Source organism: Neomonachus schauinslandi, chromosome 15 (assembly GCF_002201575.2).
Source record: "Neomonachus schauinslandi chromosome 15, ASM220157v2, whole genome shotgun sequence".
NCBI lineage: Eukaryota > Metazoa > Chordata > Mammalia > Carnivora > Phocidae > Neomonachus > Neomonachus schauinslandi.
The window spans coordinates 3,454,931-3,471,603 of record NC_058417.1 but is presented as its reverse complement, the minus strand read 5'-3'; the positions used below and the strand labels follow the sequence as shown (position 1 = coordinate 3,471,603).

The following is a 16,673-nucleotide window of genomic DNA, read 5'->3' as shown; positions in this document are numbered from 1 at the left end:
TCTGATCCAGATCTGTATTTTAAAAGAAAATGTAATTTTACAACATTTCGATTAAGAGAAGGGCTAAAATCGCAGGTTCAGAAACAATTTTTAAAAATTATATAGAAATTCTCCGGGGCGCCTGGGTGGTTCAGTTGTTAAGCATCTGCCTTCAGCTCAGGTCATGATCCCAGGGTCCTGGGATCGAGTCCCGCATCCGGCTCCCTGCTCAGCGGGAAGCCTGCTTCTTCCTCTCCCTCTGCTGCCCCCCGCCCCCGCTTGTGCTCTCTCTCTCGCTGTGTCTCTCTCTGTCAAATAAATAAAATTTTTAAAAAATTATATAGAAATTCTAGACCCCGATCTTGGCTAGTAAAATTTTGAATCTGGATTAAAATGAATGATGTTGTCAGAAAGCCTAAATTCACAAAGTTGACACATGAAGAAGTTGAATACTTACACGATAACTTCAAAAGAAATTTAGAAAAGGAGTCTAGAAATAACCTTGAGGAAGAGCTGAGGTCTCACTGATGGACGGCAGAGGTTGACTCCCACCTAAGCAAGAGGGTGCCATGACTCCCCTGGGTCCTAGGCTCAGAGTGTAGTGATAGATTTGCGACTTTTTAATCTGAGCAAGGCCCTTCCCTGCTCAGAGCCTTCATTTTCTTATCTGTAGAATGGGAAGGTTGCACTAGCTGGCCTCCAGGATGCTTTCCTAGTCAAATAGTCTAGTACGTGTGTGTCTTAGAATAATAGAAAACATTACTTTTCAAGCCTGACTGCAGCAGAATCATCCAGGGAGTGTTTTATTTCTTGGCCCAGTCTCAAAGCTATCTGGAATTGGGCCATAGAATTGTTTATGCGAAGAAAGCACGCTGATAGCTAATAGATAACATTTACTGAATGCCACTACTTTTTAAAAACATTTTTCATTAATTTACATTCTAGTTTGTCCTCAGATGGTATAAGTGTTTCTCCTCTTACTAAACATTTTCCATCAACTCATTGTGTGCAGCCTTGATCCCTAGTAGACCCCAAGAACACACCTTGCATGCCCTGTCCTTTTAGGCGATGGTCTCAAATGCAAACCAGGCTTCGACTTTTTATGGTAACATTTGGTCATAGGTGTCATCAATGTGCTCCAAAATATACTAACTACTGACTTCTAGATTGCCATCAAAATGAAAACACAGGTTAACTATTCTTACAGAGAGCCCTCAGAGACCCTCCAAGAGCCCCAGAGATTCTCCACCCTAGTTGAGGAACGTTGGATTAGGGGGGAGGCAGCTAGCCCTGCACTGGCCCACCCTCCAGTAACTAGGAACTGTGACCACACGTGAAGTGGGAACTTGAAACAGGGTAATGAAGGACAGCAAGGCATTGAATAACTACCTGGAAGTATGTTCAAAGGATATGTAAGGCTATGGAAAGGGTTTTAGAACTATGGAGGCCATCCACCCAGCTTCCCCTAATGTTAACAACTCACGTGACTTGGTACAGTTACCAAAACCACGAAATGATCATTGGTCAATACTGCTCACAAAATTGTGGACCTTATTAGGATTTTAGCCATCTTCCTCCCATTAACGTCTCCTTTTAGTTCCAGAATTCCATCCAGGATCCCACATTGTGTCTCCTTAATTTCCTCCCATCTGTGGCAGTTCCTCAGTCTTCCCTTTTATGACCTTGACATTCTGGTGAGGACTGGGCAGTTATGTTATAGAATGTTTTCTCATGATTCAATTGTAGTTACGCATTTTTTTGGTAAGGATCCTGCAGAAGTGACATTAGGTCCCTCTCCATGCTTCAGGGGAGATAGGATCTTGAAATGTCTTATTACCGGTAATATTACCTTTGATCATGAGATTAAGGTGGTGGTGGGTTTCTCCACTGTGAAATTATTATTTTTCCCTTGTAATCAATTAATTTCTTAGAGGAAATACTCTGAGACTATGCAAATATCCTGTCCCCTCTCAGAATTTCATCCAGAGATTTTAACATCCATACTGAGGATGGTTATTACTGTGGTGTTTGCCTAATGGTGATTTTTGTATTTTTCTCATTCTGGCCACATTTATTAATTGGTATTCTGTCATAAAGAAGATCTGTTCCTTCTTCATTTATTCTTTTCTTCAAATGTTTATGACATCAGTGTAGAATCATGGGTATTTATTTCATTCTACAAATTATAGTCCAGCGCTTTCATTATTTATTTTGTTGTTAAAATTGTCCTGGCTTTGGGCACTGGAAGCTCCTTCAAGCTGGCTCCCATATCCTCTGACACTCCCATCTCTTTTCAAGGAATGACTTATTTTCTGGCACTATAAGATGTTCCAGGTTCATCTTCTATATTTCCTGCCCCGGTCCTGGAATCGGCCACTTCTCTAAGGAGCCCTGGTTCCTTTGAGTGGAGAATGGTATTTAGAAACCAAGACCTGGGCACTAGGTGTGCTCATTGCTACTGGGATGTCATTTTCTGGCTCTCTCGGCAGAGCTAGAAAATATATGTATGCATTTTAATGCAAGCAGACACACATCTTTTTCACTTCTGTATGTATCTCTGTGTAAATACATTAAAAAAACTACGAGTTCATGCTGATTTCTCCAACTCCAGTCCAATAGAGTTGGTTCATTCTAGATTTCCCACATTCCTTCTTTGTAACTTCTTTCTCCAACAGTGAGAAGTTGGCTCTCATTACCCATGATATATTTACTTACTTGCTTAGTCATAGCACACACATAAAGAAGTCTCTGGATTTTAAACACACGTCCCTATGGCAAACAGGTTTAATAATTAGAAAACAGTGTTTGTATGTAGTTCTTTTTGTCTTTAGCCTTACAGCATCCAGTCAAAATACTATTTTCCAAAGTTCCTCCGTTTAATTCTCTCATCCCCTATCCCTTCAATGCGGTCATGTTACTCATTTATAATGCAGTTGGGTTCCTTTGTTTTGTTTGGATTTTTGTCCCCCTGCCCCCCCGCAATCCTAGTTGACTTGAGTTATTCTAATCTGGGGTATGTAAAAATCTTGGCTATGGTTCTAAGAGTCAAAGGGATACCCTAAAAATAGCCCCAAAGAAGTGTTGCCTTTCCTCCTCCCCATCTCATTCTCCTCTCCTTTTCACCCCTTTCTTACCCCCAGTATCTTTAGTTTCGGGTGTATCCTTCCTGCTTTGATGGCGAGAAATTTTAAAATTAGGTCGCAGAAGAGATTCTGCCTTGAACAGTCACATGGAGAAGAGCGGGGGCCAGAGAGGGGAGGTCAAACCACAGGGGACCATAGGAAGGAGCAGAAGGAGGAGTGATGCAGGACCAACACGGGCGGGATCAGTGCAGGACCACATGCCTTGGTGCCTCTGTGATTCCCACCTGTGGAACTAAGGCTTCAAAGCATGGGCCTGGACTATTCCAGAACAGCAGGGAAGCTGTGTGGGTGCCGGCCAGAGCCTGGAGGTATATGCTTCTCCCCCATGAGAGGTAAGCCCTCTACCCCTACGATTCCACAGTGTTTGAGAAATCCTCCAAGAAAGAAGCGCCCTTCTCTGCCCCACGTGGGGGCTGCCCCAGGGCAGTCGGACCCAGGCAGACCTTCGACTAGTCCTGCGCATTTGGGAAGATGACCCTGTCTTGCATCATGGGGTCAGGTCAACATGTGAAGAGGAGGTCTCCCTCTGTGCCCTCTGCGGTCCCCGCCCCCCCCCCCCCCCCCCCAGCTCCAGGCCTCCCTGTTCTGCTCAGGGTCCCTAGTAAGGACTCACCCTTACTGGCTCAGAAGAGGAACTTGGAGATGGGGGCAAGCCCGGCTGTTGAATGTTTCCACACGACTCTACCGGTGGGTGAGGGGCATTCCCATTCCAGGCAGCAGCTGGGATTTCACAATAGACGCTCCTCTTTGAAGGTGCTCGGGGAAGCCAGACCTTGCCTGCCAAGTGTTTGAAAAAAAAAGACATCATCCTTGGGGAGGGAGGGAGTGCCACCTTCTTCCCTCTTCATCTCCACCCCAAAGCCACTAGGGTTCTGCTGACAAGTCACAAGAAACGGCTGATGACTGACTCATCAAACGGAAATGAGGGTGCCAAAGGACCAGGTGGTGAGCCACGGGGCGCTGGGTTAACCCCCAGGGCAGCTCAGCTGAGCCTCCCCCCGCTGGGCTCCTACCTGCCTTGGCTCCCAGGGCCCAGTGCCTTGGGCAAGTCCAGCCTCTCAGAAAAGCTTGGGGCAAACTCTAGATGGTGTCAGGATGCCCGGGGGGCAGGGGGGGGCTGGCACCCCGGGAACTGTGCCCCGTGCCCTTGGGGCTACCCGGCCCATCTGCGGAGAAATTCTTGATTGTCTTCAGTGAACCGCGGGGGACACTGAGGCCAGGAGATGGGAGTCTCGGGGGCCTGGGGAAGGGAAGGAGTGTGGGCCGGCAGGCGTTGGAGGGGTGCTGGGAAGGCTGCTCCCAGAAGCCCCAGGACACTGTGTCCTGACCCCTAAGGACAGCGGTGCAACAGAGGCAGTTTTGGCTGAAAACATTCATTTGCATCTTGTGTTTACAGTGGGATGCAACAGGGCAGGGTGACTCATGCCTGCCTCGTGACACAACCCAGTTGTCCCTGGCAGCAGGGACTGGGCGGAGGGGACTTTAAACCCAGTCAGTGTGGTTCAGCCCTTGCTCCAGGCTAGAGATCACCCAGTTCAGCGAGTAGCGCCCTTCTGTGAGTCCTGATCCCCTCCCTGGAGGGTGGGCAGCTGGTGTAGACAGACGTGGGGGGCTCAAGATCCCTAGCAGCTGGGAAGGTAGGTCTTTTAAAGCAAGATCATGTTACAGCTAATTGAGTCTCCATTTTGGGGGGTATGAACACGAATTGGTTTTCTTTTTCTTCTGGTAACTGGCATCTTGACTGTACTGAGAGCGCACTGTAGCGGCCAGGACCAGACTCCCTGGGCTCCTATCCTGGCTTTGCCACCTCTTCGCTGTGTGGCCTTGGGCAAGTCGTCTAACCTCTGTGCCACAGATGACCCATCTCTCCATCCGCCTCCCCAAAGGTGGTCCACCCATCAGCCTCCTACTGCTCACTTCCCCTCCTCCCCGCCTCCCCCCACCCCAGCCCTCCAGGGCCAAGTATCAGCAGAACAGCTACGGTCCAGCTTTTGTGGCTAGTTCTCACCCCTCCCCCTCCCTACAATGAAGGACTGTGAAATGAAGGACTTGAGGCAAGGGTGGGTGGGCAACATCTGAGCTCCCTCCAAGAACCCACCCTGGGGCTCACGGGGAGAAATCAGCCTGCGGGGCAGAGGGTCCGTTGATGCCATCCGACCAACCATCCATGCCCCAGAGTCATCCTTTTGAAGGTGCCTGAGCTTCCAGCTTCTGCAACGGATACTGGTAGCCCTGAGTCTGGGTAGGACTAAGCTGGAGAGGGTCTTGTATTGGGGCTCCACTGGAGGCAGAAGGCTGAGGCCTCATCACAAGGGTCCGTTCCCAGGACGCACACCCATGGCAGGCGAGGTAGGGGCTGGAAAGCTTGGAATCTGCCCCATCTGGCTCAGTGGCATTGGACTCATTGCCTGGGCCACCCGTGGAGGAGTCCGCAGACAAAAGGCCCAAAGGTGTACTGGGAAAGTTGCCCTGGAAGGGCCCAGGGACATCTTTGGGCTGCCAGATGCCGCCCACGGAAACACCCAGCATGCACGGCCCTGAATCCCCAGTGAGAGGTTTTTCTGAGTTCAGTCTGCCACCTCAACAGCCGGGAGGTGGGGGACCTGGCCTTCTGTTCCAGTGTCTCAGTCCTTGGCAGGCTCGTCCCTGCACCCAGACTTTTTTGCACGTGCTGTCTCTTCTTTCTGGAATGTACTTCCCCTCACTTCTCGATTCCTCGTCCGGCTTCAAGGTCCCTTTGGGGAGGCATCCTGACGACCTAGTGTGGGCTCCCCATTTGGCCTGCCCCCAGCACCATCTGTCTTCACAGCATCACCTTCTGTGACGACTTCTTTCTTGGTCTATTGAACTGTTCAGTGTTAATGTCTGACGCCAAGGAGCACGGCCCAGCGGGGACATCACTGAGGTGGGGAGACGCTGGACAGCTCACAGAGGGCTGATGGTTCCTCGGGTATGTGGTTCCTCCCGGGCTGGGGAAGTAGGAGGATTTGCCTACGTGGGGCCCCCGCGAGCCGGGGGTTCCAGTCACGCAGCTGGGTCCGCGTTCGGATTTCGCAGTTTTGCATGTCGTTTGCATGGCTCAGCTCTGAGCTCCGTGCTTCTGCTTGTGGTTTCCTGGTCTGTCCCCAGTTCCACAGAGCTGGACCACTGCTTCCTCGGCTCCTCTCCAGGATCTGGCCTGACGGGCCAGCGACTGGATCTGCCTGGAAGGGGTGAATGCGGGAAAGTAGGAGCGTGCCAAAGCCTGTGGCAGGATGGGCAACATCTGAGCTCCCTCCAAGGGACTCAGTACAGTCAAGAGCACGCTTGGCACATCCACTGGGGCATTCTTCCCGTGATTCTGATTTTTGTCCAGGAGTCTTCCTGCCCACTGGGGTCTGGCTTCTCTTGGGCACTCATGGGGACACTTGCCACTGCCCCCGTCCACCTCGCAGTGTCCCGCCCCGACCCTCACTGCCTGCATTGCTGTGCTGCTGGGCCGCAGTGACTGTGAGCTCCCCACCTCCGTGCTGTGCTCTGGGCACCGGAGCTACGGCAGGGCTGATCGAGCTGGGCTGCGAGCGCCCATGGACTCTGCCGTCCACTCCGCTAGGCCATTTGCTCCCCCAGCCCGGGACTCTCCCGGCTGACCGGCGTCTGTCCTCCGTGTAGGCGATGACTCAGGATGCAGCCAGGGGCCACGACGTGCACGGAGGACCGTATCCAGCATGCCCTGGAGCGCTGCCTACATGGGCTCAGCCTCAGCCGCTGCTCCACCTCCTGGTCAGGTAGGTCTCCGGGGGGCAGGGGTGGGGCTGGTGGGGCCCAAGAAAGCCCCGGGGGCTACAGTGAGCACTGGAGCGCATACAGAAGCCCGCAGGTTCGGGTTCCAGGCCCGTGTGTGGGACCTCCCGTGGGCCGGTGCTCGGCACAGCACCTGATGGAGAGTAGCCCGTCAGAATGTGGCAGTCTGTCTGTCCTCCCCTGACATCTTCCTCCTCCTCCTCAGGGCTGTATCTTGCTTTCTCTGCATGTGCTTCACAGCTCCTTGAAAAGGTATTGGTCCTGCTTAGAAAAACCACAGCTGCTGGGGCACCTGGGTGGCTCAGTCGTTAAGTGTCTGCCTTTGGCTCAGGTCATGATCCCAGGGTCCTGGGATCGAGCCCCGCATCGGGCTCCCTGCTCGGCGGGAAGCCTGCTTCTCCCTCTCCCACTCCCCCTGCTGTGTTCCCTCTCTTGCTGTGTCTCTCTCTATCAAATAAATAAATAAAATCTTTAAAAAAAAAAAAAAAAAACCACAGCTGCCGATTCCAAAAGAACAGCTAGGAATTTGTAGATGGCTCCCCCCAGAGTTCTGTTTAGTTGGTTTCTGGTTCCTTCCAGAACCCCATCTCCTTTTTCCCTGCAGGACAAGGGGGAATGTCAGCCGAGCTTCAGGGAGCGGGAGGCTTCCATGTTTCCCCGGACTGAGAAACGGGCTTATCTGCAGGCTGGGGCAATTGCATCTCTGAAGACTGGTGCCTACTTGTAATAATTTCTCATGCTTCTGAGATTGTGCACCTCCCATGTCTCACTTGCCTCTCTAACTATCCCATGAGATAGGTAGCCACTGCTCCTTGAACTCACCTGGTTCCTTCCCTGGTTCCTTCCTACCTCAGGACCTTTGCACTTGCTGCCTGGAACTCTTCCCTCAGAACAGCACATAGCTGGCTCCTTCTCATCCAGGTCTCAGCCCAAGTGTCACCTCCTCTGAGAGCCTTTCCTTGGTCTTTGGGATTACACAGATGTAGATTAAAACTGCCTCTCTCTCTGGCTGCTATCACCTCACACAAGTCACGGAACCCCACCTGCCTCGGCCATAAAGTGAGAGTAGCAACAACAGGGGCCACTTCCTGAAGGGAGGATGGGAGACTCCGTGGGGCAGAGTGTACGCAAGAGCATAGCACCTTATCGGCACACAGTAGGTGCTCAGTAAATGGTAGTTTGCTTCCTGCCTAGGGTTTGACGGAGCCTAAGCGTATAGAATGGAGTGTGTGTGTGGAGGGGCATCATTAAGTAAAAGAAGACGAAAATATCTGACTTTGGCCAATTTTACAAAACCCCGTGTCCACATGAAAACACTGTTAGGGTCTCCCCAACCTTGGAAGGAGCTGGTGCACCTGAAGGTGCGCGGAGCTCACGTTCCACGAAACTCACGGCTGGTTCCCTTCCCGCCTCGCCCCTACTGCTCGGACCTCCACTACGCGCACGCGCACACACGCACACGGGCCCCCATGACCACCCCTTTAATTTCTAGGGGTTTGCCCTTGCTGACTGCGGGGAAACAGAGACCGACACAGTAAGGAAGTCTGGGGAAGTTACAGAATGACCAAGTGCCCACTCGGGCTTTCAAAAGATAAAGGCATGGACCTTACGCCTTTCCTGCGCTCCCCTGCCCCGCAGTCCTGGGAAGCCCCACGGCCAGGAGAGCCTTGCTCTTGCTTCTGCGGGGCCGGTGGGAGCCACGGCTGTTCTCCTCCTCCTTCCAGCACTCTGCCTCTGCGCTCCTTCTCTGCACCTTGCAGGTTCCAGCACCCCTGTGGGAAAGCGGGGACAGGGGAGGCTGTGGAAGAACCGTAGCTTCCCGGCCCATCTCTGTGTCTCTTGCAGGACTAAGACACTTGTCTCGATGAGGCATGACAGAGATGACTGTTGATCCAGAGTTTTCTCAGACTCTTACTTTAGCAAGGAGTGCCCCTGTGCAATCCCCGCGGGGATTCCCCCTGCTCTCCAAACCTGAGCTGAACTCGCCTCTCTGCCTTTCCAGCTGGCCTGTGTCTCAACTGCTGGAGCCTGCAGGAGCTGGTCAGCAGGGACCCAGGCCACTTCCTCATCCTCCTGGAGCAGATCCTGCAGAAAACCCGAGAGGTGAGCGCCGGCCGGGGACCGAAGACGCAAGGGAAAGGTCCCCACGGAGTGTCGGTTCTGGGGTGCTTGGCCCGGCGTGGGGCTTGGCAAAGGCACTGGGAACCCCTGACTTTTCTGTTCCAGCACTGCTTGTGGATTGAAGGTTTCTGACTAGAAAGGAGGGGGGAAGCTCTCCCGAATTCCTTTCCTTGAAAAGATCCATAAAAGTAGACACAGAAGAGAAAAGTGATTAAACTGAGACCCTGTCTAAGAGCAGGTCCATAATAAATAGGCTTTTATGACTAAGAAGAGGGGTGTGTTTGAGGCTCAGCTGGGCTGGTCTTCCAGAACAGCTGGGAATCCCTACAGAGGATGCTGGCTCTCGTATAAAGAATTCTTAAGTGTTTTTTCTTTCTTTCTTTCTTTCTTTTTTTTTTTTTTTTTTTTAAAGATTTTATTTATTTATTTGACAGAGAGAGACACAGCGAGAGAGGGAACAGAAGCAGGGGGAATGGGAGAGGGAGAAGCAGGCTCCCCGGAGAGCAGGGAGCCCGATGCGGGACTCGATCCCAGGACCCTGGGATCATGACCTGAGCTGAAGGCAGTCGCTTAACCAACTGAGCCACCCAGGCGCCCCTTTCTTTCTTTCTTTCTTTTTTTTTAAATACATGACTGAGTTGGAAGACATGTGACTGTCTCAGCTGTCCCTGGAAAGTCTTGTTTTATCAAGACGCCCAAGGTCCCAGTTCTGGTCCCACCATTTACCTGGTGCTGTTAGACCCTGATCACAAGCAGACCAACTCAGAAAAGCTAAACCACCTTTGGGGTATTTACTTTATAAACGCAAATATCAACTACCTTGTAACAATAGGGAAGGGCTTGTAGAAGGGATGGGGCAGCAGGTGTATTGGACACGTGGTCTGTTCAGGGTAAAGAAAAGGGGAATTCGCAATTTGAGCCTGTGGAGCCCAGCACAGATGGTGGGACTTTCTCTGCATCTTCAACGCCCACGAGTTCCAGAAGGGGCTGAGACCTTTAGCATGTTGACCAAAGAATTCTAAATCACGTGCGTATGTAGTGTGGTGGGTGAGTCAAAGGGGTGATGCACCGAAGAGTACGTAGACCTTGGAAAAAAATATGGAAAAAATGTTGCCTCAGTTACAATAAAACAGATGCAAATTAAAACCGTAATGAGACAGTCTTTGCCTAGCCAATTAGCAAAAAAATTATAACGAGCAATGCAGGGAAGGGTAGAGTGAAACCCGTGTTTCTGTATACAAGTATGGCATATTAAAATTGGCACCATCCTTCTGGAAAGCAACTTGGCAATGAGCTTCAAAGATCAGAAATATGTTTATAGTCTTTGACCCGTTGATCCCACTTCTTGAACTCGAACCTAGAGAAGTAATCCCAATTATGGAAAAAGGTAATGTGCACAGAGTAATGTGCATTGCAAAAAGATTTAAAACAGCCGGACGATAAGATAATCTCAAATGTCCAAAATGAAGTTAATAAATGACGGAGGTCTAGCAGAAGAAATATTATGCAGGTAATAAAAAGATGGGCATTGTCCAACGGCATAAACAAATTTTAAGGTACAAAAAAATTGCATCAGTAAGATTTATTAAATGGTTTAGTGAAAATTGACTAAACATTTGGAAAAATTCAGAGTGCGTTTCCTAGCGCATACCATAGAGCAGATGGCATTCTAAGTGGATTAAAGATTTACATTTATGAAAACGAAGCTTCAGAGAAAAGAAGAAAAAAGATATATGAATATTTACATGATGCTTGCATGCCAAAGCAAAAAACCTATAAGGGAAAAAAAACTGAACACTTCTAATATCGGGACTTCAGGGGAAAAATCTATAAAATTAAAAGATATGCAACAGGGGCACCTGGGTGGCTCAGTCGGTTAATCATCTGCCTTTGGCTCAGGTCATGATCCCAGCGTCCTGGGATCGGGCCCCATGTTGGGTTCCTGGCTCAACAGGGAGCCTGCTTCTTCCTCCCCCCACTGCTCATGCTCTCTGTTGCTCTCTCTCTCTCAAATAAATTTAAAAATCTTAAAAAAAAAAATACCACAAATTAAAAAAAAATCTTAATAACAGAAATAAAAAGGAACTGCATAACTAGGAGCGGGGGAAAGGGTGGTCTTAGAGATGATGTAGCAAAACAGAAATTCATTTGTAATAATAATAATAGGTAAGAAGCATGAGGAGTAAAAATATACACACTATGATTTACACGTTTGCAGAGGAAAATACGTAGAGGAGAAATGGTGTCAGGAGAATCGTTGCGACATCAGCTGTGGTCACTTTTGGAGGGGGGATGTTGTGAGGGCTTTTTTTTTTTTTAACTTGTATTTCCCAAATTTTTGCCTAGTGCTTACATTACTTTTCCCCAGAAGCAAGAAAGAAAAGAAAGGACAGAACGAGAAAGCGCTGCTCCGTTCTGCACCTGTGATGAGCCTCACGCTCCTCTCCTGTCCTGTCCACAGGTCCAAGAGAAGGGCACCTATGACCTTCTCGCCCCCCTGGCCCTGCTCTTCTACTCCACTGTCCTCTGCGTAAGTTCCAGCGCCCGCCAGCAGGGGGAGGCGGGAGGGGCCCCGGAGGGGCGGCCTCACCCCTCCAGAGACAAGCCGGGACCCTTGAAACAGGTGTCAGCCCTCTGATGGCTTCTGAGCGGCCCCCGTGAGAGGCCTCCAGAACTCCATGCAGGACGCCACGGTGCCTGGCACCTCCGGGTTCCCGTGGAGGGCCTGCCGTCCCCGGCCTGTTCACGAGGCGTGACGCAGGTCCTGCTGAGAGATTTTCGGTCCACCCCATTCTGTACCCCAGGAGTCAGTTCACCCGGTGTGAGCATCCCGTCTTCACCAGGCCGGTGGCACCAAATGACCGCACCTACGCGGGAGCCAGTCCACTTCCAAGCGTAGACCTTTGCCTCCCGTGGGGATGTATAAATAGAGGTGGTTCAGGCACTGCAGACCACTCCCCCAAGTGAGTGGTAGCAATCGCACCGTTAGGCTGACCTCCCCGGTGACAGCTTTTCAGAGAGGCGCTCTTACGTACTGGGTATTATGTGTGGTGAAAACATGGCCCTTACGGTAATTGGGGCCCCCCGGGTGCCATCTTGCCCACCCGTAACTCACTCCCAGTGGTAACTTTCGGTTCTTTCTGACCTTGTCCCGGGACGAACTGCCGCCAGGAACAGAGTGCCTTCTGTGGCACGTTCCAGAAAGGAGCAGGGTCTGTTCTGGAATATCAGTGAGCTCTCTCTCACCCAGACCTCTCTGCTCGCTGCTCCCTTTCCATCCAGACGCCACACTTCCCACCCGATTCAGATCTCCTTCTGAAAGCAGCCAGAACCTACCACCGGTTCCTGACCTGGCCTGTTCCCTACTGCAGCATCTACCAGGAGCTGCTCACCTTCATCGATGCTGAACTCAAGGCCCCAGGTGAGTGTTGGTGTGGCAGGCGCGTGGGGCCTTCATGGTGCACAAAGGATCCGATGGCTGACAGAAGTGAACACAGGCGGTCACTCAAGGAGGAATTCTTAGGGGAAGCTGAACAGGGGTTCAAGGCAAGGAGACCCCACTGCATGGTCTGTGCCTGTGCTCTGGCTTGCCAAAGCGTCTCCGAGACTGCCCAGGTCAGACAGAGGGGCCCCCACAATACTGACAAGAGGCCTTTGCTTGTCCTCTTTGCCTCAGGAGCAAATGGGGAAATGCGTGTGTGGATCGATTCAGTTCTGGTCAGGGGAGTGACCGGGGCTAGGAATGGACGGGTTGATGGGCGCCATGACAGGTATGGACAAGGGCCTGGGGCCAAGTTTTCACACGTGGGGTCTGGAAAGGAGGAATTCTTGAAAAATTGCAAGTGCTCTAATAAATATGAAAATGAGGGCCCAGCAAACTGTTCTAGAGCAAGAGAAAACCTAAGTAGGTGAGATTTACTGCAAGGTGGCCTGAGAGAGTAATTCATCAATGTCAGTAGCTCAGAGAAAAAACGTCACATAAACATCCTGATAGATGCCCTTAACACATTTGATAAAAGTCAACATCCATCCCTAATATTCAAAACCCTTCTAATATATGGATACTATTAACACGTGGCAGTATTCTTAATAGCCCACCGTGAAATGCTAGAGGCATTTCCATTTAAGTCAGTAACCTTCCTCCTTGTGCTTATGGGGATTTTGCCTAGGCAAAAAGGCAAAAATAAAGAATATTTCTTCTTTCAGAGAAGATAACGTTGTAATTATGCAGAGATCAAACAATTGCTTATCTGTCAAGACTAACAGAATCACCCAAAGAACTGACAGACCTAGTAAACAGGTAGCTAATGGCATTAACCAGTAAGGGAACATAGTGATGGGGGGGGAAAAAAAACATCTGTAATAGCAGCTAAACATATAAAAGAAGTAAGAGATATGTGAATTACCTACATAGAGAAACAAACTTAAGGGTAAATAATTTAAGAGATGTGTTGCCAGATTGAGTCAGTATTGTAGTAACAGCAGGTGTTATAGAAATAAATACAAGTGTGATAAAAAAAAAAAATACCAACCATATCTTTTAAAATTTACCAAAATAGATAAAGTCTGTCTGAAAGAGTAAATGCTCTCCAGTAACATTTACTTATGCATTTATCATGTATGTATTGATGCATTCTTACAGGAGAAGAATGGGGTATTTCCCATACTAGGTCTTTGAAGGTTGTAACCATAACTATAAGGCTGTAGGTATTAAAATAGTGCACTCTTGGGGCGCCTGGGTGGCTCAGTTGGTTGGGCGACTGCCTTCGGCTCCTGGAGTCCTGGGATCGAGTCCCGCATTGGGCTCCCTGATCCCTCTGACCCTCTTCCCTCTTGTGCTCTCTGTCTCTCATTCTCTCTCTCAAATAAATAAATAAAATCTTAAAAAAAATAAAATAGTGCACTGTTGGTATAAGAATAGATAAGTTAATGGAACAACATAGAATGGCTAGAAACAGGTTAAATATATAAAGATTTGTTATATGACCAAGTGACATCCTGAAACCAGTGATGAATCAAATTGGTCATTTGATAAATGGTATCAGGACCATTGAAAAACCACTAAAACTGAGTTACAGTTCTATCTCAGAAAAAAAAAAGAGTTCTATCTCAAACATAAAATAAATTTCAGGTAGATTAAAAGTTGAAGTGTGGAAAACGAGACCACGAATGTAATAGAAGAGAAGTAGGTTACATGAACCACCTAGAGTAGAGAAGAGATACCAAACAGCCACCCCCTCCCCCAGGCAAAAATGATAAAAGATAAGGCAGACAGATTTGAGAGCATAAAATTTAAAGCTTTTATATAGCTATTCAATCATTAAAGATATAGATACAGAGGTACCGAGGGCAAAAGATGTCGAGTCACTTGCTGAGTTAAAAAGCAGGTCCCCAGAATACTATGTATATTATAAATCTCATTTTTGGGTGTTTTTTTTTTTTTCCTCTTTTAAAATTTGTACAGGTACCAGACCCTGTTTAGTGCCCACAGCACTTAGTTCTCATCATACACATTGAACACACACAGGACCGGAGTACCAAATCTTATTCCCCAACAATTCCTAGAACCCTAGAGAGCTCAGGACTGAAGCTGTGTGTGTAAATTCCTTTCCAGGGATTCCTGACTTCTTCCCCAATCATCTGATTTGTCTCCTCCCAGCCAATCAGCTGAGCTGTCCTCCCTCAAACAGTCAGCCTAGCTGTCTCCTCCCAGCCAATCACTGGGTCTGTCTTCTCCCAACCAATCAGCTTATCTGTCTCCTGCCAACCAGTCCGCTGATCTGTGGGCCCAACCAATCAGCCGTCTGCGGTTACAAAGGCGCAGAGCCCGGCACCGGGTTAGGGTTGGCGGGCCCCAAAGCCCACCTGTTCCTGGGACCTCACTGCATGGTAGAGACTTGGGTGCAAGAATTTAGAAAACCACCGGGGCGCCTGGGTGGCTCAGTTGGTTAAGCGACTGCCTTCGGCTCAGGTCATGATCCTGGAGTCCCTGGATCGAGTCCCTGGATCGAGTCCCTGGATCGAGTCTCGCATCCGGGTCCCTGCTTGGCAGGGAGTCTGCTTCGCCCTCTGACCCTATCCCCTCTCATGTGTTCTTTCTCTCTCATTCTCTCTCTCTCAAATAAATAAAATCTTAAAAAAAAAAAAAAAGAATTTAGAAAACCAGGAAGGCCCTGAAGAGAAGGTGTGGACGAGGACAGGTGCTCAGGCACGTGATGAATATAGACAGTTTGCCAGTTTTAACTTTGCAAGGTGCGCTAGGTGAACCAGCCAGTTCAGGGTTAATCTCTTCCATTCCCTTCCTTCCAACTCCTCCCCCAAACCAACGGATCTGCATTGCGTCTGGGCTTCTTGCTGGTGACCAGAATTCCTTTAACAAGAAGGCGAAGCTTTTCTTCCCTTCTATAATGTAGGCAGAAAGGATTCAAACTGCAGATACCTTGGCAGGGCCTTCAGTGGCTAAGCAAAGATCCAAGTGACTCTTTCTTACTTTGAAATGGGTACGGGCGGGAGATGTAGGGCTGGGGGAAGCTGTCACCTGCATGCAGGGAGACTGCCTCCCAATGTCAGGTAGAAGCAGCTGGCTCTTCTCCACTGAATGCACGCTATGCCTTGAGATATTTGGGGGGCGGGCAGCTGAGCGGGGACTCTGTTCTGGGCAGCCCAGTGAGCATGGAGGGCGGGCTGTGGAGGGTGAGGGCCTGTCACTGGGACGGCGGGGTTCCAAGCCTGGGGGACAAGAGCCAGGCAGAGCAACAATGGGAGCCGTTGATGGGATGAGGGCTCTTGGACTCAGAGTAGAGGACCCCGGGAAGCCCGGTCACTCGCTGCTGAGAGCCTTCCCCTCGACATTGCCCCGGGGACCGTGTGACACCTCAGATGTCCTGGTGATGGAGAAGGCCAACACCCGGGTGGAGAGACTGCCTGTGCTAGGAACTCGTCCTCTTCCAGGGAAAGCAGAAACGAAGTAGGAAATCACGGACCCTTTCGCACATCAGTTATTTTCAAACAGTTAAGAAAAACCACCCTCACCCGGATGAACATGTAGCGAGTCTTCGTCAAAGACGCTGAGCTCGTTACCGACGGAACCGGCGAGATGGCAGAGCTGGTTTAAAGGAGGGTATGAGAGCCTGATAGAAGTTTCTCGATAAGCCGGAGTAAGATTGCAGAATTAGATGCGAAATGAGTTAATATCGTAGAGGGGGGTCACGCCGTAACCTGTGGGGTGCGCTTTTCGACCGAACAAAAATCCCTTCAATCGTCTCACACCCATGGGTTCACCTCTCACTTCGCAGAACCTCAGCCCTCGTCAGGGGCGACTGGTAAATTAAGCTAAATTACCCTTTCCTACATGATCCCGAAGTAGGCTTGTTAGAAAGCGCCGTAGCGAGCTTCTGTTACCGCCCGGGCGAATATTTTTGCCTCTTTGCAGAGTGTCCCCATCCCCAGTTCTCCCTGCTGAGGGAGGCGGCGGGGTGGAGGCTGGAACGGAGGCCACGGAATGAGCCCCCGGAGGGGAAGCCGAGGCTGAATCACGTAGTGGTTACCAGTTCTTGGTATGAGGCCGTGGTGGGGTGGCAGACCTTTATTTCACTTATAGGAGCTTTTCTTCCTCATCCATAGAATGGCAGCATCGGAGCCCCGTGA

At 49.9% G+C, this 16,673-nt stretch overlaps 1 protein-coding gene across 9 annotated transcripts in view; it reads left to right on the top strand.

Annotated features, from left to right (window-relative positions):
• Positions 1-16,673, top strand: part of PIK3R5 (phosphoinositide-3-kinase regulatory subunit 5) — a 63,853-nt gene that overhangs the window by 34,818 nt on the left and 12,362 nt on the right. For 2 of the 9 annotated variants that reach the window (XM_021694753.2, XM_021694747.2), the window contains exons 1-5: positions 5,812-6,072; positions 6,774-6,889; positions 8,908-9,008; positions 11,488-11,556; positions 12,309-12,447. In XM_021694753.2, the coding sequence (XP_021550428.1) occupies positions 6,787-6,889; positions 8,908-9,008; positions 11,488-11,556; positions 12,309-12,447 (412 nt within the window). In that variant the 5' untranslated portion in view covers positions 5,812-6,072; positions 6,774-6,786. Of the gene's footprint in view, positions 1-4,622; positions 4,760-5,811; positions 6,073-6,773; positions 6,890-8,907; positions 9,009-11,372; positions 11,557-12,308; positions 12,448-16,673 lie in introns of those variants that run through there. The other 7 variants (XM_021694745.2, XM_021694744.2, XM_021694750.2 and 4 more) reach the window with 5 other exon arrangements.